The sequence below is a fragment of the Zea mays genome, chromosome 4 (assembly GCF_902167145.1).
Source record: "Zea mays cultivar B73 chromosome 4, Zm-B73-REFERENCE-NAM-5.0, whole genome shotgun sequence".
In the NCBI taxonomy this organism is placed as follows: domain Eukaryota; kingdom Viridiplantae; phylum Streptophyta; class Magnoliopsida; order Poales; family Poaceae; genus Zea; species Zea mays.
Genome location: NC_050099.1, coordinates 166,643,014 through 166,664,918, shown reverse-complemented (window position 1 = coordinate 166,664,918; position 21,905 = coordinate 166,643,014). Strand labels below are relative to the sequence as shown.

Below are 21,905 nucleotides of genomic sequence, written 5' to 3'. Positions count from 1 at the left end.
GAATAATGTATTATACTTAAAATTCCCTTTTTTGCATATGTGACATTTTTTCTTCGTAATATTTTTTCCATGGATCAGACCTGTGAGTCATTTTCATAAACCAACGCCAAGCATGAATCCATGTTTCTTACTTGAAACTCCGAACAAACACCATGAGCAGGAGGCACTCGCGTTGGCGTCGCTCATCGATGACGAGAAGAAGCTTGGCGACTGTCAGTTCGACCTCTAGAAGCAGTCCTACGTAGTCGCATGCGCCGCTATGTACGACAAGCTCCCGCGAAGCCGCCGCTTGGACGCGGTCCAGAGCAGCTGCACCGCGCTGTCCATCGTTAAGCAGCGGGGCCTCATGGTTGTCGACGACTCTCGGGTTGTTTTGGACACCGCATCCGACGACGACGTCATCACGCCGTCCAGCTCATCGTCCACCTGAAGCCCAATTTGCCACGTAAATCACTACTGACCGGACATGAATTATTGTGCGCTGGGACGATGGACGTTGCTGTGTGAGTGTTCTCGAACATGATGTATGTAGTGGAGTAGCGCATCCGGTGGTGCAACGACCAGGGGTACTACCTCACTGATGAGCCCGTGGTGCACTTCGTTTGGCAGCCGAACCAAGAGTCATCGGTACTCGTCATGCCGCGCTCGTTCGACGACTACTATATCGAGAATTGTGGCGTTATCTTGGCGCCGGAGGTGACGCAGAGGAGGATTGACAACAGTGACCAGTTCGTCATCCTCGCCACCGTCAGGGTAGCTTTTGTGCCGGCCTGCCTTTAATTCTCTTCGCAAACACACACACTTACCTTATTGTTTAAGCAAGAGTGTATGTTGGTGCGTGTCTGATGACTAACGATGTATGAGGGAATTTCTTCCGGCATGTGTGGAACGTGCTCTCCAATGATGAGACCATACAAATCGTGACATATATCGAAGTCTGCATGATACTGATGGTTGCAATGTAGTGGTGAAACAATTAGATTAAAATAACAAAATTTATGTATGGCTAGGATCACAAATTGATTATGAAACATTTTCTTATAACAATATAACACATATTTTGTATATAAGTTATCGTAGTATACTGGTAATATATATTCCCGTTGCAACGCACGGGCACTCAGCTAGTTCTATTTGATCTATAAAAAGATCACGAGGTTGAAAAGAGTGAAGAATTGGATTTTTCTAATTTTTTAAAAATAACTAAATCTTAAGAACAAGCCCAACTTAATCCTAGTGGCTATGTTCCACAAAGAGGTAAACACTAGTTCAAACCCCATGCTATTATGGCAATACTTGAAATTAAATACTCAAAGTAAATTGCCTAAAATATAGTGGAAGTCTGGAACTTTTAATCATGTAAAAGCTTTGCTGGGGAGAAACCTTTTTCTTAGGGTTAGTTTAGAAACCATTTTTCTAAGGGATTTCTATTTCCAAAGAAAATTAGTTTATTTTCTCTTTTAAAAATAGAAATCCTTTGGTAAAACAAAGTTTCTATACTAGCCAATAAAGACTAGTTTAATGATCAGGGATCACGATGGGATACATGGAGAGGAATCCTGTTAGCAAGGATTCTAATGCTTTTTTTTTTTTGCCAGATTACTATTCGCTCGAGTATCGCACACCTCTTCAGAAAACAGTAGGATTGTGCAGCAGTTTTACTTTGGTTGGAAGTTGAAACGAACAGCATCACAAAATTCAGGCTACAGACAGAAACAGACATGAGACATGCAATGCAATCCCCACAAAATTCAGGCTACAGACATCAGGGTTGTCCGGCCACCGGGCGAAGCGGCAGTCCGACGGCGCAGCCACGGTGACATCGCCCGCGGCGAAGCGCGCCCGCGACCCGTCCGCGCCCGCGTTCCCCACGAACAAGGAAGTCCCCGACATGCCCCCCAAGACCCGTATCTTCTGCGATATCCTGGCCTCCCGCGCCGCTTTCTTTCGCTGGGCGGGACACCGGCACCTCGGCCACGAGCACTCGCCCTACTCGTGGAACCTCTTCGTTGACATCCTCGGTAAAAATCGCCTCTTCGAGCCCATGTGGGACACTGTCAAATCCATGCACTCGCAGCAGCTGCTCTCGCTCGCCACTTTCGCCTCCGTATTCTCCTCTCTGGCGGCGACCCCCGGCGGTTCCCCGCTGAAGGCGTTCATGGACATGCCGCGCTACGGCATGACCCGCGACACGGCAGCGCTCAACTCGCTGCTCTCCGCGCTCTGCCGTGCCAACCGCTTCGACGACGCCCGCGCCGCGATCCCTGTAGCCGCGCTGAGGCTGGCACGCGCCCGGATGCCGACTCCTACGCCATCCTCCTCGAGGGCTGCGAGTCTGCCTCCGACCTGCGGGTTGCGCGCGAGGTGTTCGACGAAATGGTGCGCGCCATTGGCTTTGATCCTGACAACATGCCTGCCTATGACTCCTTCCTCACTACGCTGGTTTCAAGCGACTCCTCCACGGCGCCACCAGAAGCAATGGGGTACCTAAATGAGGCACCGAGAGGCAGCGCCAATATTTAGCAAGATGGTCAAGAATGAATGTTGGCCAAATGAGGGAAATTGTTCGCTTGCACTTCAAATGTTTTTGGATACACACTATTGGGAGACTGGGATCAATGTCTGGAGCTGCATGGTGGAGAATGGCTTGCCACCTTTAGAGGAGTGTGGGAACATGCTTGTATCAAAGCTGAAGGATGACAGGCTACCTGAGGCATGCAAATATGCAGAAGACATGATTGATCGGGGTATCAAGTTGAGTTCATCCACACTGTCCAAGCTGAAGCAGTGCCTGCATAAGATTAAGAAAGGAGAGATCCATGATCACCTACTTAAAAAATGGAAGGCACATTAGTTTGTTGAGCTCTGGATAGCCTGAATAAAGACAGGTGGGATCTTACTGCCAGTTTGTATCCCATGAATTGAAATCAATATCTAGAAAGCGCTTCTCATTTTATTATTAGATTCTTTTTCAGTGTCTCTTAATTACTGGGAACCAAACAGGGCATTAGTGTTGATACTGAGGTTGAATGTTTTATCACTCTGTAACGTTTGAAACAACAGTTGGAACTTGGAAGTCTCTTTCTACATGGAAATTATCATATCAATGAGCTGGAGCATTTGTGTCTCAAGGAATGAACACATCTTCCAAGGAATTTTACCGCCTATATCAAATTGTTGGGCCTTTTCCAAGAAAGAGTTTGCTTTGGTTGTCCATAACAAATAAGAAAAGTTTCTCTTTTTTTTGAAGAATGGCTAGAGCGCTAATTGTGATATTTTTAAATACTTTTTGCGCCTTTTTTGTTTCATGAATTTTGTTGCTCGCACATTTCTTCCTCTTCATTGTTAATATATTTTAACCAGTATGAGGTTACCCCTCCTCTTTTTTAAAAAGAAGATAGGTGGGAGCTTGTCTTAAGCCCCGTTTGATTTGAGGGATTAAATATTAGTCCCTCCATTTTAATCCATGTAGTCTCTAAATTGCCAAACAGTGAGACTAAGGGTCTGTTTAGTGCGTGGCTAACTACGCCAAACTTTGCCTAAGTTTATTCGTTTGAATTGAAGAACTAACATTAGGCAGAAAAGTTAAACAAAGTGTGACAAGTTAGGCAAAGTGTGACAAGTTAGACAGCGAACCAAACAGACCCTAAAATAGGACTAAACTGTTTTAGTCTCTAGTCCCTCAAAAGGTGACTAAAAGAGACTAAATCATATTAATTACACCTTTTGCCCCTCCTTTATTTTAGTTGCACTAATGGCATGAGAATGTTAAGTGATATTTTAGTCCTCTTATGATTTATTTAATGCGTTCTGAATACTTTTAGTCACTAGAACCAAATATGATAGGGACTAAACTTTAGTCCCCTAACTAAACTTTAGGGGGGAAAAGGGTTTGTTTGGTTGCGCCGTGGCTGTGGAAAAAAGCTGTTGTGGGCTGTAAGCTGTTAAAAAGCTAAAACTCGTTTGATGTAAACCACTAAAAGCCGTTAAAAGTTCTTCGATATATGTTTTCACAGTTCCATCCAAAAGCTACTAAAAGCATGTCCAGGGATGCTTTCAATTTTGCACTGCGAGAAAGTCAGCTTTTAGAAAAAACTGCTTTCTGTATCCAGCCATTTGGTTTGGCTTTTGGCTTTTAAGGGACAAAAGTCAAAGCCAAAAGTCAAACCAAACACACCCTTAGTCCTTGGACTAAAGGAACCAAGACACTTAGTTGTCTGGTTGCAATTTAGGTAGTTGTCCTTTTATGTATTCGCAGAACCATCCAATAGTTTAAGCGTAAAAGTGTGTTGTAACATAGCTCGGATGTTTGGTTTCTTTAGTCACCCTTCTAAACTTTAGTCCCTAGAATTTCTATATAGGGGATGTTTAGTTTCTAGGGACTAATTTTTAGTCCCTCCATTTTATTTCATTTTAGTCCCTAAATTCTTAAATACGGGAACTAAAACTCATATATGATAATTTAGAGACTAAATGGAATAAAATGAAGGGATTTAAAATTAGTCCCTAGAAATCAAACACCACTTTAGAAGATCTTTTTTAATCACCTCGTTTGGTACTTTAGGGAATAAAAGTGACTAAATTTTAGTCATTAAAGTTTAGGAGAAGGGAACCAAACACCCCTGAAAATCGTTTGGTATCTTATTTTAGGCTACCAGCAAGTCTTTCGTTTGCCATGGTTTCAGATAGTTTCAATTCTCCTTGTGATGCCCCGTTTGACAAATGGGAGTTTGAAAGTAATGTGCCGATAAAAGAGTGACCTTCAACAAAAAAATGTGCTTTTTATCGAGTGGTAACTTCCATTAATAGACTTTCTATGATGAGATCTTGTAGATGAACTTATACTATACCAACTACTTAAGAAAAGAAGGAGGTCATAAAGCATCAACATCTTGAGCTTGTGACATTTCTTGATTTTAACAGACATAAGTATCTTCATTCGTATGTCCATCATATTTATTATCATCTTGTGTCACATTTAACGATAATGGCATGTTAAACACTTGCATTCATCTTCATTTTTTGGGCTTGATTGCTCCAACTGACATATTCTTTATAGCCTTCTTCAATGGTTCATCACCTACATCGTTAAGATTCTCATGTGTTGCTCGAGAACCGTTAATCTAATCAAACTTCACATCATATATTTCTTCTACCAAACTAATGGCATGGTTGAATACTCGATATGCTTTGAACTTTAATGAATAATCAAGTAAAAACCAATATCATATCTTTAAAACTTCCTTAGGTTTTGATGTTTTTTTGTATATGTAGCATTTCCATTTAAACACCCAAAAAAGAAGTTATTCGAATTCTTCCTATTGAGCAACTCGTAGGGCCTCTTCTCAAGTAACCAGTGCGAAAATAGCTTATTTGAAGCATATTATACAGAGTTGATTACCTTGGCCTAAAACCTTTTTGATGTGTTATACTCATCTATCATTGTTCTTGCAAGAGTGATCAAAGTTCTATTATTACTCTCAACTGCATCATTCTATTGAGGGTGTATGTTGCAGATACTTCATTTTTTATTCCAATCTCATCACAATACTCTTGGATATTTGTGTTGACAATTTTTTTTTGTTATTGTCACTTCTAATTTTCCAGATTTTGCAATCAAACTCATTTTATGCTTTCTTGGCAAATCTCTTTAATATGGATGCAAATTTAGATGTCTCTTGAACTAGCATACTATGTTGGACCAAACAAGTTCATGGGAAGTAACTCTAATGGCCTTAGTGTTGACATGAAAACTTTTGTAGGATATATATTAGTGATAGTCGCCTAGAGGGGGGGTGAATAGGGCGAAACTGAAATTTACAAATATAAACACAACTACAAGCCGGGGTTAGCGTTAGTAACAATAAATGAGTCCGCAAGCGAGGTCACAAAACAAATCCCAAGCGAATAAGCAAATGAGACACGGAGATTTGTTTTACCGAGGTTCGGTTCTTGCAAACCTACTCCCCGTTGAGGAGGCCACGGAGGCCGGGTCTCTTTCAACCCTTCCCTCTCTCAAACGGTCCCTCGGACCGAGTGAGCTTTCCTTCTTCTCAATCAACCGGGAACAAAACTTCCCCGCAAGGGCCACCACACAATTGGTGCCTCTTGCCACGGTTACAATCGAGTGTTGATCACAAGAGCACAAGAGAAAGAAAGAATGTGATCCAAGCGCAAGAGCTCAAAGGAACACGGCAAATCACTCTCTCTAGTCACTAGGGTTTTGTGTGGAATTGGAGAGGATTTGATCTCTTTGAATGTGTCTAGAATTGAATGCCTAGCTCTTGTAAGTGGTTGAGAAGTGGAAAACTTGGATGGCAATGAATGTGGGGTGGTTGGGGTATTTATAGCCCCAACCACCAAATGTGGCCGTTGCTGGGAGCTCTCTGTTCGATGGCGCACCGGACAGTCCGGTGCACACCGGACAGTCCGGTGCCCCCTGCCACGTCATCGTTGCCGTTGGATTCTGACCGTTGGAGCTCTGACATGTGGCCCCGCCTGGATGTCCGGTGTACACCGGACATGAACTGTTCATTGTCCGGTGCGTCGGTATGGGCGCGCCTGCCGACTGCGCGCGCAGAGCGCGCATTAAATGCGCTTGCAGGTGACCGTTGGCGCGGAAGTAGCCGTTGCTCCGTGGTTCACCGGACAGTCCGGTGCACACCGGACAGTCCGGTGAATTTTAGCGGAGCAGCCGGAGGCCGATCTTCCTTGGAGCACCGGACATGTCCGGTGCACACCGGACAGTCCGGTGAATTATAGCGCGCCGGCTTCCGAGAAATCCCGAGGGCGAAGAGTTTGAGTCTGAGTCCCCTGGTGCACCGGACAGGTACTGTTCACTGTCCGGTGGCACACCGGACAGTCCGGTGCGCCAGACCAGGGGTGCCCTCGGTTGCCCCTTTGCTCCTTTATTGAATCCAACACTTGATCTTTTTATTGGCTAGATGTGAACCTTTTGCACCTGTATCACTTATACACTAGAGCAAACTAGTCAGTCCAATATTTGTGTTGGGCAATTCAACCACCAAAATTATTTAGGAACTAGGTGTAAGCCTAATTCCCTTTCAATCTCCCCCTTTTTGGTGATTGATGCCAACACAAACCAAAGCAAATGTAGAAGTGCATAATTGAACTAGTTTGCATAATGTAAGTGAAAAGGTTACTTGGAATTGAGCCAATATAACTACTTACAAGATATGCAAGGAATGTTTCTTTCTTATATAACATTTTGGACCACGTTTGCACCACATGTTTTGTTTTTGCAAATTCTTTTTGTAAATCTATTTCAAAGATCTTTTGCAAATAGTCAAAGGTACATGAATAAGAGTTTGCGAAAGCATTTTCAAGATTTGAAATTTCCTCCCCCTGTTTCAAATGCTTTTCCTTTGACTAAACAAAACTCCCCCTAAAAGAGATCCACCTCTTAGTGTTCAAGAGGGTTTTGATATACTATTTTGAAGTACTACTTTCTCCCCCTTTTGAACACAATAGGATACCAAATGATAAAGACTTTTGGAAAGCACTAAGTTTTTGAATTTTGTGGTGGTGGTGCGGTCCTTTTGCTTTGGGCTCATTTCTCCCCCTTTTTGGCATGAATCGCCAAAAACGGAATCATTAGAGCCCTCTTCCTTGATGCTCATTTCTCCCCCGAAGAAGATAGAGTTGCTCGGAGTGGTGGCGAAGTATGAGTTACGGAGTGGAAGCCTTTGTCTTCGCCGAAGACTCCAATTCCCTTTCAATATACCTATGACTTGGTTTGAAATAAACTTGAAAACACATTAGTCATAGCATATAAAAGAGATATGATCAAAGGTATTCAAAAGAGCTATGTGTGCAAGCTTAGCAAAAGAAATTTCTAGAATCAAGAATATTGAGCTCATGCCTAAGTCTGGTAAAAGATTGTTCATCAAGTGGCTTGGTAAAGATATCGGCTAATTGATCTTTAGTATTAATGTAAGAAATCTCGATATCCCCCTTTTGTTGGTGATCCCTAAGAAAATGATACCGAATGGCTATGTGCTTAGTGCGGCTATGCTCGACGGGATTGTCGGCCATTTTGATTGCACTCTCATTATCACATAGCAAAGGGACTTTGGTTAATTTGTAACCGTAGTCCCGCAGGGTTTGCCTCATCCAAAGCAATTGCGCGCAACAATGTCCTGCGGCAATGTACTCGGCTTCGGCGGTGGAAAGAGCGACCGAATTTTGCTTCTTTGAAGCCCAAGACACCAAGGATCTTCCCAAGAACTGGCAAGTCCCCGATGTGCTCTTCCTATTGATTTTGCACCCCGCCCAATCGGCATCCGAATAACCAAGTAAATCAAATGTGGATCCCCGAGGGTACCAAAGCCCAAACCTAGGAGTAAAAGCCAAATATCTCAAGATTCGTTTTACGGCCGTAAGGTGGGATTCCTTAGGGTCGGATTGGAATCTTGCACACATGCAAACGGAAAGCATAATGTCCGGTCGAGATGCACATAAATAAAGCAATGAACCAATCATCGACCGGTATACCTTTTGATCCACGGACTTACCTCCCGTGTCGAGGTCGAGATGCCCATTAGTTCCCATGGGTGTCTTGATGGGTTTGGCATCCTTCATCCCAAACTTAGCAAGAATGTCTTGAGTGTACTTCGTTTGGCTAATGAAGGTGCCCTCTCGGAGTTGCTTGACTTGGAATCCTAGAAAATACTTCAACTCCCCCATCATCGACATCTCGAATTTCTGTGTCATGATCCTACTAAACTCTTCACATGTAGACTCGTTAGTAGACCCAAATATAATATCATCAACATAAATTTGGCATACAAACAAGTCATTTTCAAGAGTTTTAGTAAAGAGTGTAGGATCGGCCTTGCCGACTTTGAAGCCATTTGCAATAAGGAAATCTCTAAGGCATTCATACCATGCTCTTGGGGCTTGCTTGAGCCCATAAAGCGCCTTAGAGAGCTTATAGACATGGTTAGGATACTCACTGTCTTCAAAGCCGGGAGGTTGCTCAACATAGACCTCTTCCTTGATTGGTCCATTGAGGAAGGCACTTTTCACGTCCATTTGATAAAGCTTAAAGCCATGGTAAGTAGCATAGGCCAATAATATGCGAATTGACTCAAGCCTAGCTACGGGTGCATAGGTTTCACCAAAATCCAAACCTTCGACTTGTGAATACCCTTTGGCCACGAGTCGAGCTTTGTTCCTTGTCACCACACCATGCTCATCTTGCTTGTTGCGGAAGACCCATTTGGTTCCTACAACATTTTGGTTAGGACGTGGAACTAAATGCCATACCTCGTTCCTCGTGAAATTGTTGAGCTCCTCTTGCATCGCCACCACCCAATCCGAATCTTGGAGAGCTTCCTCTACCCTGTGTGGCTCACTAGAGGAAACAAAAGAGTAATGTTCACAAAAATGAGCAACCCGAGATCGAGTAGTTACCCCCTTATGAATGTCGCCGAGGATGGTGTCGACGGGGTGATCTCGTTGGATTGCTTGGTGGACTCTTGGGTGTGGTGGTCTTGGTTCTTCCTCATCCTCCTTTTCTTGATCATTTGTATCTCCCCCTTGATCATTGCTATCATCTTGAGGTGGCTCGTCTTCTTGATTTTGCTCTTCATCATTTTGAGCCTCATCCTCATTTTGAGTTGGTGGAGATGCTTGCATGGAGGAGGATGGTTGATCTTGTGTACTTGGAGGCTCTTCGGATTCCTTAGGACACACATCCCCGATGGACATGTTCCTTAGCGCGATGCATGGAGCCTGTTCTTCACCTATCTCATCAAGATCAACTTGCTCTACTTGAGAGCCGTTAGTTTCATCAAACACAACGTCACAAGAGACTTCAACTAGTCCAGTGGACTTGTTAAAGACCCTATATGCCCTTGTGTTTGAGTCATAACCAAGTAAAAAACCTTCTACAGTTTTAGGAGCAAATTTAGATTTTCTACCTCTTTTAATAAGAATGAAGCATTTGCTACCAAAAACTCTAAAATATGAAATGTTAGGCTTTTTACCGGTTAGGAGTTCATATGATGTCTTCTTGAGGATTCGGTGAAGATATAACCGGTTGATGGCGTAGCAGGCGGTGTTGACCGCTTCGGCCCAAAACCGGTCTGGTGTCTTGTACTCATCAAGCATGGTTCTTGCCATGTCCAATAGAGTTCGATTCTTCCTCTCCACTACACCATTTTGTTGAGGTGTGTAGGGAGAAGAGAACTCATGCTTGATGCCCTCCTCCTCAAGGAAGCCTTCAATTTGAGAGTTCTTGAACTCCGTCCCATTGTCGCTTCTTATTTTCTTGATCCTTAAGCCGAACTCATTTTGAGCCCGTCTCAAGAATCCTTTTAAAGTCTCTTGGGTTTGAGATTTTTCCTGTAAAAAGAATACCCAAGTGAAGCGAGAATAATCATCCACAATAACTAGACAGTACTTACTCCCGCCGATGCTTATGTAAGCGATCGGGCCGAATAGATCCATGTGTAGGAGCTCCAGTGGCCTGTCAGTCGTCATTATGTTCTTGTGTGGATGATGAGTGCCAACTTGCTTCCCTGCTTGGCATGCGCTACAAATCCTGTCTTTCTCAAAATGAACATTGGTTAGTTCTAAAATGTGCTCTCCCTTTAGAAGCTTATGAAGATTCTTCATCCCAACATGGGCTAGTCGGCGGTGCCAGAGCCAACCCATGTTAGTCTTAGCAATTAAACATGTGTCGAGCTCAGCTCTATCAAAATCTACTAAGTATAGCTGACCCTCTAACACACCCTTAAATGCTATTGAATCATCACTTCTTCTAAAGACAGTGACACCTATATCAGTAAAAAGACAGTTGTAGCCCATTTGACATAATTGGGAAACAGAAAGCAAGTTGTAATCTAATGAATCAACAAGAAAAACATTGGAAATGGAATGGTCAGGTGAAATAGCAATTTTACCCAAACCTTTGACCAACCCTTGATTTCCATCCCCAAATGTGATAGCTCGTTGGGGGTCTTTGTTTTTCTCATATGAGGAGAACATCCTTTTCTCCCCGGTCATGTGGTTTGTGCACCCGCTGTCGAGTATCCAACTTGAGCCCCCGGATGCATAAACCTACAAAACAAATTTAGTTCTTGACTTTAGGTACCCAAACTGTTTTGGGTCCTTTGGCATTAGATACAAGAACTTTGGGTACCCAAACACAAGTCTTGGAGCCCTTGTGTTTGCCCCCAACAAATTTGGCAACTACTTTGCCGGATTTGCTAGTAAGCACATAAGATGCATCAAAAGTTTTAAATGAAATGGCATGATCATTTGATGCATTAGGAATTTTCTTCTTAGGCAACTTGGCACGGGTTGGTTGCCTAGAACTAGATGTCTCACCCTTATACATGAAAGCATGGTTAGGGCCAGAGTGAGACTTCCTAGAATGAATCTTCCTAATTTTGCTCTCAGGATAGCCTGCAGGGTATAAAATGTAACCCTCGTTATCTTGAGGCATGGGAGCTTTGCCCTTAACAAAGTTAGACAAGTTCTTAGGAGGGGCATTAAGTTTGACATTGTCTCCCCTTTGGAAGCCAATGCCATCCTTGATGCCAGGGCGTCTCCCATTATAAAGCATGCTACGAGCAAATTTAAATTTCTCATTTTCTAAGTTGTGCTCGGCAATTTTAGCATCTAGTTTAGCTATATGATCATTTTGTTTTTTAATTAAGGCTAGGTGATCATGGATAGCATCAACATTAATATCTCTACATCTAGTGCAAATAGAAACATGCTCAACATTAGATGTAGAGGGTTTGCAAGATTTAAGTTCTACAACCTTAGCATGCAACATTTCATTCTTAGTTCTAAGGTCGGAAATAGTAGCATTGCAAACATTAAAATCTTTAGCCTTAGCAATTAAATTTTCATTCTCTAATCTAAGGCTAGCAAGAGATGCATTCAATTCATCAATCTTAGCAAGCAAGTCAACGTTATCATCTCTAAGATTGGTAATTGAAACATTACAAACATGTGAATCAACCTTAGCATTTAAAGTAGCATTTTCATTTCTAAGGTTGTCAATCATCTCACGGCAAGTGCTTAGCTCACTAGACAGTTTTTCACATTTTTCAACTTGTAGAGCGTAAGCATTTTTAACCTTAACATGTTTCTTATTCTCCTTGATTAGGAAGTCCTCTTGGGAGTCCAAGAGATCATCCTTTTCATGGATGGCACTAATTAGTTCATTTAATTTTTCCTTTTGTTCCATGTTAAGGTTAGCAAAAAGAATGCGCAAGTTATCCTCCTCATTTTTATCATCATCCTCATCACTAGATGTTTCATATTTAGTGGAGGACCTTGATTTTACCTTCTTTTTGCCGTCCTTGGCCATGAGACACTTGTGGCCGACGTTGGGGAAGAGAAGGCCTTTGGTGACGGCGATGTTGGCGGCGTCCTCGTCGTCGGAGGAGTCGCTTGAGCTTTCGTCGGAGTCCCACTCCCGACAAACATGGGCATCGCCGCCCTTCTTCTTGTAATACTTCTTCTTCTCCTTTCTTCTTCCCTTCTTGTCGTCGCCCCTGTCACTGTCACTAGACATAGGACATTTTGCAATAAAGTGACCGGGCTTACCACACTTGTAGCAAACCTTCTTGGAACGAGGTTTGTAGTCCTTCCCCTTCCGTTGCTTGAGTATTTGCCTAAAGCTTTTGATGATTAGGGCCATCTCCTCATTGTCGAGCTTGGAGGCGTCAATTGGTTGTCTACTTGGTGTAGACTCCTCCTTCTTCTCCTCCGTTGCCTTAAAGGCCACCGGTTGCGCCTCGGAGGTGGAAGGCTCGTCAAGCTCGTTGATCTTCTTGGAGCCCTTAATCATGCATTCAAAACTCACAAAATTCCCGATAACTTCCTCGGGGGTCATTAGTGGATATCTAGGATTCCCACGAATTAATTGTACTTGAGTGGGGTTAAGGAAAATAAGAGCTCTTAGAATAACCTTAACCACTTCGTGGTCATCCCATTTTGTGCTCCCGAGGTTGCGCACTTGGTTCACCAAGGTCTTGAGCCGGTTGTACATGTCTTGTGGCTCCTCCCCTTGGCGAAGACGGAAGCGACCGAGCTCCCCCTCGATCGTTTCCCGTTTGGTGATCTTAGTGAGTTCATCACCCTCATGCGCCGTCTTGAGTAGGTCCCAAATCTCCTTGGCGTTCTTCAATCCTTGTACTTTGTTGTATTCCTCCTTGCTTAGGGAGGCAAGGAGGATGGTTGCGGCTTGGGAGTTGAAGTGCTCGATTTGGGCCACTTCGTCCGTGTCATAGTCCTCATCCCCTATTGATGGTACCTGTACACCATACTCAACAACATCCCATATTCTTTTGTGGAGAGAGGTTAGATGAAATCGCATCAAATTACTCCACATAGCATAATCTTCACCATTAAAAGTTGGTGGTTTGCCTAATGGGACGGAAAGTAAAGGTGTATGTTTAGGAATGCGAGGGTAGCGTAGGGGGATCTTACTATACTTCTTGCGCTCTTGGCGCTTAGAAGTGACGGAGGGCGCATCGGAGTCGGAGGTAGAAGTTGATGAAGTGTCGGTCTCGTAGTAGACCACCTTCCTCATCCTCTTGTGCTTATCGCCTTTCCGATGCGGCTTGTGGGAAGAAGATTTTTCCTTCTTCTCTTTGTGGTGAGAAGAAGATTTCTTCTCCTTCCCTTTGTTGGAGGAGCTCTTCTTCTTCTCCCTCCTTTTGGTGCGGGACTCTTCCGATGAAGTGCTCCCGTAGCTTGTAGTGGGCTTTTCGCCGGTCTCCATCTCCTTCTTGGCGTGATCTCCCGACATCACTTCGAGCGGTTAGGCTCTAATGAAGCACCGGGCTCTGATACCAATTGATAGTCGCCTAGAGGGGGGGTGAATAGGGCGAAACTGAAATTTACAAATATAAACACAACTACAAGCCGGGGTTAGCGTTAGTAACAATAAATGAGTCCGCAAGCGAGGTCACAAAACAAATCCCAAGCGAATAAGCAAATGAGACACGGAGATTTGTTTTACCGAGGTTCGGTTCTTGCAAACCTACTCCCCGTTGAGGAGGCCACGGAGGCCGGGTCTCTTTCAACCCTTCCCTCTCTCAAACGGTCCCTCGGACCGAGTGAGCTTTCCTTCTTCTCAATCAACCGGGAACAAAACTTCCCCGCAAGGGCCACCACACAATTGGTGCCTCTTGCCACGGTTACAATCGAGTGTTGATCACAAGAGCACAAGAGAAAGAAAGAATGCGATCCAAGCGCAAGAGCTCAAAGGAACACGGCAAATCACTCTCTCTAGTCACTAGGGTTTTGTGTGGAATTGGAGAGGATTTGATCTCTTTGAATGTGTCTAGAATTGAATGCCTAGCTCTTGTAAGTGGTTGAGAAGTGGAAAACTTGGATGGCAATGAATGTGGGGTGGTTGGGGTATTTATAGCCCCAACCACCAAATGTGGCCGTTGCTGGGAGCTCTCTGTTCGATGGCGCACCGGACAGTCCGGTGCACACCGGACAGTCCGGTGCCCCCTGCCACGTCATCGTTGCCGTTGGATTCTGACCGTTGGAGCTCTGACATGTGGCCCCGCCTGGATGTCCGGTGTACACCGGACATGAACTGTTCATTGTCCGGTGCGTCGGTATGGGCGCGCCTGCCGACTGCGCGCGCAGAGCGCGCATTAAATGCGCTTGCAGGTGACCGTTGGCGCGGAAGTAGCCGTTGCTCCGTGGTTCACCGGACAGTCCGGTGCACACCGGACAGTCCGGTGAATTTTAGCGGAGCAGCCGGAGGCCGATCTTCCTTGGAGCACCGGACATGTCCGGTGCACACCGGACAGTCCGGTGAATTATAGCGCGCCGGCTTCCGAGAAATCCCGAGGGCGAAGAGTTTGAGTCTGAGTCCCCTGGTGCACCGGACAGGTACTGTTCACTGTCCGGTGGCACACCGGACAGTCCGGTGCGCCAGACCAGGGGTGCCCTCGGTTGCCCCTTTGCTCCTTTATTGAATCCAACACTTGATCTTTTTATTGGCTAGATGTGAACCTTTTGCACCTGTATCACTTATACACTAGAGCAAACTAGTCAGTCCAATATTTGTGTTGGGCAATTCAACCACCAAAATTATTTAGGAACTAGGTGTAAGCCTAATTCCCTTTCAATTAGCAACTTGGTTTTTGGCTTGACATGAAATACAAATTTTATCCTTTTTAAAAAATAACATCCTTCAAACCTCTAATTGTTTCTTTCTTCAACAATTTCTTGAGTACCTCCATTCCAACACAAGCTAGCCTCCTATGACAAAACCAACCATGTGAGGTTTTTGTAAAAAGGCAAGTCCTTATGTTGGCATTTTCAAAAGTGAAATGTATTGAGCATAGATTGTTGTATCTAAATTTGTTGATTATGACTTGGTGATCATCTATTTTAGACACAACAACCTCATTCTCCATAAACAAAGATTGATAGCGAAGATCACATAGTTGATCAACGGATAACAAAATAAACCTTAATGATGCAACCAAGAGGATATTGGAAATTGAGTGAACATTAGATATTGCTACTTTGCCAACCCTTTTACTTTGCTCTTTTATTTATCCCCAAATATAATCTTCTATTTATCATCTACTTATTCATTTATTGAGGTGAACATCCATGGGTCACTAGTCACGTATTGACTATAATCACTATCTATTACCCAATAACTCTCATTAATCCTATAGTTCACCTACATGCAAGGAGGAACAAGCTTGATATTTAGACATCCAAACTAGATGGAGCTACAACTTCCTCAACCAAAGATTTTGCAACCCAAATTATTTTAGGTCTGTTCTTGTTGGGTGGGCCTAACAACATGGCCTTAACCATCCCACTTGTATCTTTTATTTTCAAATGATATGCATCGAAGGCAAAGCGTGTATATATATATATATATATATATATATATATATATTATTCATCACCTTAGGTGATGATCACACACCCTAAAATGACTTAACAAATTTAAATTATTTGTGATCTTTGTAAGTCATTTCTTTAAGTCATATTAGGGTGGACGATCATCATCCAAGGTGACGACTACCAGACAAAGTTCTATTGAACTTCTTGGGGATCTCTTATTTAAGGTCGATGATATATGTGGTGTTCATTTTTATGAAATTATTGTGTACTAATATTTTGTTGAATATTTTGTATACCGTTGCAACGCACGGGTACATAACTAGTATACACACACGTACGGAAGCGTTATTCACCACCCATCACCAAAATTAACCCGCTACACCTAATTAATGCACCCCCCAAATCAGCCATCATGTGCACCCCCGCCAGCCCTAAATAACGCACCTCCGAACCATCCCTAATTAATGCACACCTCGAATTATCCTTAATTAACGCATCTTCCATGTATATATATGAAAACACTATTCTCCGACATCCACAATGGTTGAACTACTGAAGTAACCCTTTAATGGATGAATATTTGTTCTTATTGTAAGTTGAAGTAAAACTTGAATGGCTAAAGTAACTCTTGGATGGCTAAAGTAAACCTTGAATGATTGAATATTTATTTCTGTTATATGTTGAAGTGAACCTTGAATGGCTGAGAGGTTTCTTTTTGTTCGGTTAGTCTATTTCCTCTCGATTCACCTAAAACTTCTTTTGTCGTTGTTGGGGATCTTCTTCTTCCGAAGGTCCTCAAAAACACTCACCCAGTAACTATTCATTTTGTTTTATTGTGTGTGCACGCGTTGCAGGGTTAGTGACGAAGGTAGATTTCAAACAGAACATGCAGGTGTTCGAAGAAGCAAGCTTCAGATGACAATCATGTACATGCTTTGGACGAATCATGATATAAACGCCCTTTGAGTCCAAGGAGCTAAGCCAAGAGAAGGAGAAGGACAACTTCATCTCTGGCGTGTACAATAGTTTCAATGTATACGGATTAAGGATATAATTGTAAATTCGCCTGAAACATATCTTGAGCCTATAAATAGATGAAAGGTGTCGTGCACTGAGGACACTCTTTTTGGACGGGTGAAACTCATTTTTCTCTCTATACGAAGTTGTAACTTATGTGCTCCCTCATTGTAATTTTTTATGAAGCTAAAGTTATCTATTCAATCTTCTAATTCATATAATAAGAAGGATTTCAACACATTCTACCTTTCGTGTGAATTATTTGTTTCATTATTCAATCTCTTGTAATCATTGTATTTTATCTTTGTTTATGTTTGAATGAACCACTTACATAAGCAAAAAAGTTACCTTCATTCTTTGAGAACCTTCGGTCTTCACGTTAACAAAAGTGTTAAACCAAAGGACGAAGGTCCAAATATTTAACTTGTGTTTCCTTAATTTATAATACCTTCAGAATATTAAAATCAAGTACCAACAGCCACTGACATGATCCAATGAGCCATCTCATTCTATATTGAGTTAGCATCCTCACCTAACTTCCACTTTGTCTCATTAATCTAAGGTTGATTTTTGTTGTTGTAAGTTAAAGTAAATCTTGAATTGTTGAATATTTGTTTTTGTTGGGTTGTACGTTAGAGTAAGGAGGTGTTTGAATGCGCTAGAGCTAATAGTTAGTTGGCTAAAAAATTACTAGTGGAATTAGCTAACTAACAAATAGCTAGCTAACTATTAACTAATTTACTAAAAGTAGCTAATAGTTGAACTATTAGCTACGGTGGTTAAATGTCTCCAACTAATTTTAGCCACTAACTATTACCTCTAGTGAAACACCCTATAAACCTAGAGTAGCTAAACTAAATTTTCAATATCTGAATATCTTGTATTGCGCGCTGCAGACGATGAATAGATCAACCCTATTAATCATGCACGGATAGTGCAGTTGGTTACCTGTCCAGTTGACTTTACAGTGCATTAATTAGGGCTTATTTGTTTCAGCTTATAGATTATATAATCTGAATTATAATCTAAATTATATAATCCAGATTATAATCTAGATAGATAGATTATAATCTACGTGTAGTTGTTTGGTAATCTAAAGTATACAAATGTAGATTATTCACAAAGACAACAATACTCTTATTTGTTTATTTAAGGTGAGGAAAGAAGGATGGCATATATTGTAATTTCTATTTACATAATCATGGGTAATGGGTCTTTTACCAAAAATAATTTCAAATAAGCTACTCTTGAGGAGATTATCATAATCTGGGCTTTAGATTATATAATCTGAACCTATAATCTAGATGTTTGTTTATCTGCTAGATTATTTGCGCTGGATTATATAATCTAGAGAGATTATAATTCGAAAGAAACAGGGCCTTAGTTTTCTGGTGGGCTAAGGGGGTGTCTGAATACACTAGGCCTGTTTGTTTAGTCGGAATTTGGCTGAATTAGAATTTGATTCCTACCAAGCTTGTTTGGCTGTACCTGGAATTGGAAATCAACTTTCCACTCACTTTCCTAGCCTACATATGAAGTCCACGAGTGATTCCAGCCTCTAAACATGGAATTGGGCTCCTCTCCTCTCACCCTCCCGACACATCTCCGCCAGTCCTGACGCTCGACATACGACACCGGCGATCTGCGCACTGCATCGCTCCCGTCGATCCTCACTAGGTAAACCTTCTCAACTAGATCGTGCTCTTCGATCCGTTGTAGGGAGTGTGTGGGCTAGCTAGGTTTAGGTATAGGCGGGGCGGCGTGCAGTCGCCCACGGCGAGCTCCAGGAGGAGGGCGTCCTAGGAGGGAGCCGCAGCCAGAGGGGCGCTCCCATCGATCCTCCAGCCAGAGGGATCGTCCATCGATCCTCTAGTGGGTGAGCAACAGGCTCACGCCTGAGACGCGGGGCGGGCGGACTCATCGATCGGCCTAGGGTACGCAAGTGAGTGCCGCGTTGAGACTGCTACGGGCGCGCTCGAGGTGGGAGCGAGATGTATGTGCTATGTATGTTCAGCCATCTGTCTGTTCAGCCATCTGTATGTGCATCTCTAATTCATGTTAGGTGAGAATTAGAGGGGGGGGTAAAATGAAGCATGCACCTGATCCAAGAATGGTCTGGCTCATCTCTGAACCATTGAATGCACACAATGAGAGCTTCCTGGATTCCATGTGCCTTTCTTTAACCGATAGCAACACAGTTACAGAGATCTTACCTGTTTCCAATACTATTGGAAAAAATGGGAAAGGTCTTGACTCTTGTATAAGCCATGCAACTAGCACAGTCAACTTAGAATTACCTGTTTCACAGATTCCATCGTTGTTTGATTTTCTTTTTTCAAACAGCTATGCATTCAATCTTATAAATTGTATCCATATGTTTTCTCAAGTATGTTTATGATGTATGGTTTATCTGTTGTAGATGCCTCACAACAACTTAGAATTGGTTAGAACAAATTTGGGGGAAATTAGAGAGAGGCGTAGGAAGAAGAGGCAGAGAGTAGCATCATTATTTGTTGCAACTGTCATGGGCATGATTGCGGACTATTATTATCGAAAAAGACCTAGACATCTTATGGATCCCTCTGAGATGATAGAGAGAGATGTAGCTGGTCGAAAACAAATGTTGAGGAATATGTATCAAGGATCAAATGTTTATTGCTATGACAGTTTGCGTCTAACTAAGAGATCTTTTTCGGACCTATGCACCATCTTACGTGAGAGGTGCGGTATGTGTGACACCTTGAATGTGTCAGTAGAAGAAAAGGATGCTATCTTTTTGCTTGTAGTGGGTCATGGCACTAAGATGAGGATGATTCGTAGCTCATACGGGTGGTCACTTGAACCAATCAGTCGCTATTTCAATGAGGTGTTGAGAGGTGTTCTATCATTATGTCATGAATTTATCAAGCTTCCTAACCCTTTAGCTGTACAACCTGAAGATTCTAAGTGGAGGTGGTTTGAAGATTGCCTCGGAGCACTAGATGGTACACACATTGATGTTTTTGTACCTTTGGCTGATCAAGGGAGGTATAGGAATAGGAAGCAACAAATCACCACCAATGTTTTGGGTGTTTGTGATCGACACATGAAGTTTGTTTATGTTCTAGCTGGATGGGAAGGGTCAGCTTCATATTCACGTGTGCTACGTGATGCCATGTCTCGGGACGATGCATTTGCTATTCCAAGTGGAAAATATTACCTAGTAGATGCTGGATACACCAATGGACCATGCTTTCTTGCTCCATATCGAACCACTCGCTACCACTTGAATGAGTGGGCTGCCCAAGGGAATAACCCATCCAATGCCAAGGAATTGTTCAATTTGCGCCATTCAACAGCTAGAAATGTGATAGAGAGAACGTTTGGGCTATTGAAGATGAGGTGGGCTATATTAAGGAAAAACTCATATTTTGACTTACAAAATCAGATTAGGATCATCAATGCTTGTTGCATATTGCACAACTTTGTAAGGGATAGGCAAAGAGATATGGATGATTTACTTTTAGGCCAAGTTGATCAAGTAATATCTGTTGAATCTCATGATGTTCAAAGTGAAGTGAGTATGATTACCAATGTGCAATCATCAAATCAATGGACTAACTTCAGGGACACCAAAGCTAACCAAATGTTTGATGATTACCAAGCGAGACGTGGACAATGTATGATAATTTTTTTAAATATTTCTTTTTTTGCAAATATTGTGTTGCTCCTCAATAACTCTACTAACCTTTGTAATTTTTTTATTTGTAGGATATGGAGAAGGGTAAGAAGTCAGGCTCGGGTAGGGGCTACATTTCTTGGAATGATGATATGGACAATGCACTTCTTGACACATTTGTGGAGTACTACAACAAGGGTGACAGATGCCAAAATGGGTGGAAGTCTCATGTCTACATGGCTGCTATCAAGACATTTGACAAGCACCACACTATCATCAATGGTATGCTAGAAACAAGTGGCTTTGGTTGGGATTGGAACAAGAACAAGATATCCGTCGATAGTGATTCTGTATAGGAGGCTTATGTGGCGGTAAGTTTCAGCTTTTTTGTTTTTATGTTGTTACACTATCATCAATGGTTTTTTTGTTTTTTAGCTACATGGTCAAATCTGAAATTTGCATATGCCCTTTAATAAGTTTGTTGATCTGATATTGTACTTTGAGCAGCTAGATATTTTATCTCCGACAAAGAGAACTGTGGCTTTGTTGTATTAGTGCTACAGTAAAAATGGGTGCTTGTTGTTTTTGTTTGCTGCTGCTTGCTGCTATTTTAAATTTTGTTTGCGACTTACAGTAAAACTGGGCAATAATGCATGGTATCATCTTGTCGGGGACCATAATTAGGGGTACCCTCAAGACTCCTAATTCTCAGCTGGTAACCCCCATCAGCACAAAGCTGCAAAGGCCTGATGGGTGCAATTAAGTCAGGGATCGGTCCATTCGAGGGACTCGATCACGCCTCGCCCGAGCCTAGCCTCGGGCAAGGGCAGCCGACCCCGGAGGATCTCCGTCTCGCCCGAGGCCCCCCTCCAGCGACGAACATACTTCTGGCTCGCCCGAGGCCCTGTCTTCGCCAAGAAGCAACCCTGACCAAATCGCTGCGCCAACCGACCAAATCGCAGGAGCATTCAATGCAAAGGTGGCCTGACACCTTTATCCTGACGCGCGCCCTTCAGTCGACAGAGCCGAAGTGACCGCAGTCACTTCGCCGCTCCACTGACCGGCCTGACAGAAGGACAGCGCCGCCTGCGCCGCACCGACTGCTGTGCCACTTGATAGAGTGAGGCTGACAGGCAGTCAGGCTCGGCCTCAGGCACCATAGGAAGCTCCGCTTCGCCCGACCCAGGGCTCGGACTTGGGCTCAGCCCTAGAAGACGGCGAACTCCACTCCGCCCGATCCAGGGCTCGGACTTGGGCTCAGCCCCGGAAGACGGCGAACTCCGCTCCGCCCGATCCAGGGCTCGGACTCGGGCTAAGCCCCGGAAGACGGTGAACTCCGCTCCGCCCGACCCAG

At 43.2% G+C, this 21,905-nt stretch overlaps 1 protein-coding gene across 1 annotated transcript; it reads left to right on the top strand.

Moving 5' to 3' along the window:
- Positions 1 to 1,797: 1,797 nt before the first annotated feature.
- On the top strand, positions 1,798 to 3,105 carry LOC100502163 (uncharacterized). Its single transcript, NM_001196641.1, has one exon. It carries the CDS (start codon positions 1,892 to 1,894, stop codon positions 2,489 to 2,491), a length of 600 nt encoding a protein of 199 aa, NP_001183570.1. The 5' UTR covers positions 1,798 to 1,891; the 3' UTR covers positions 2,492 to 3,105.
- The last annotated feature ends 18,800 nt before the right edge of the window (positions 3,106 to 21,905 follow it).

Bases quoted from the DNA above. Each gene is read 5' to 3' on its own strand.
- LOC100502163 (NM_001196641.1), top strand. From the start codon at position 1,892: ATGCCCCCCAAGACCCGTATCTTCTGCGATATCCTGGCCTCCCGCGCC.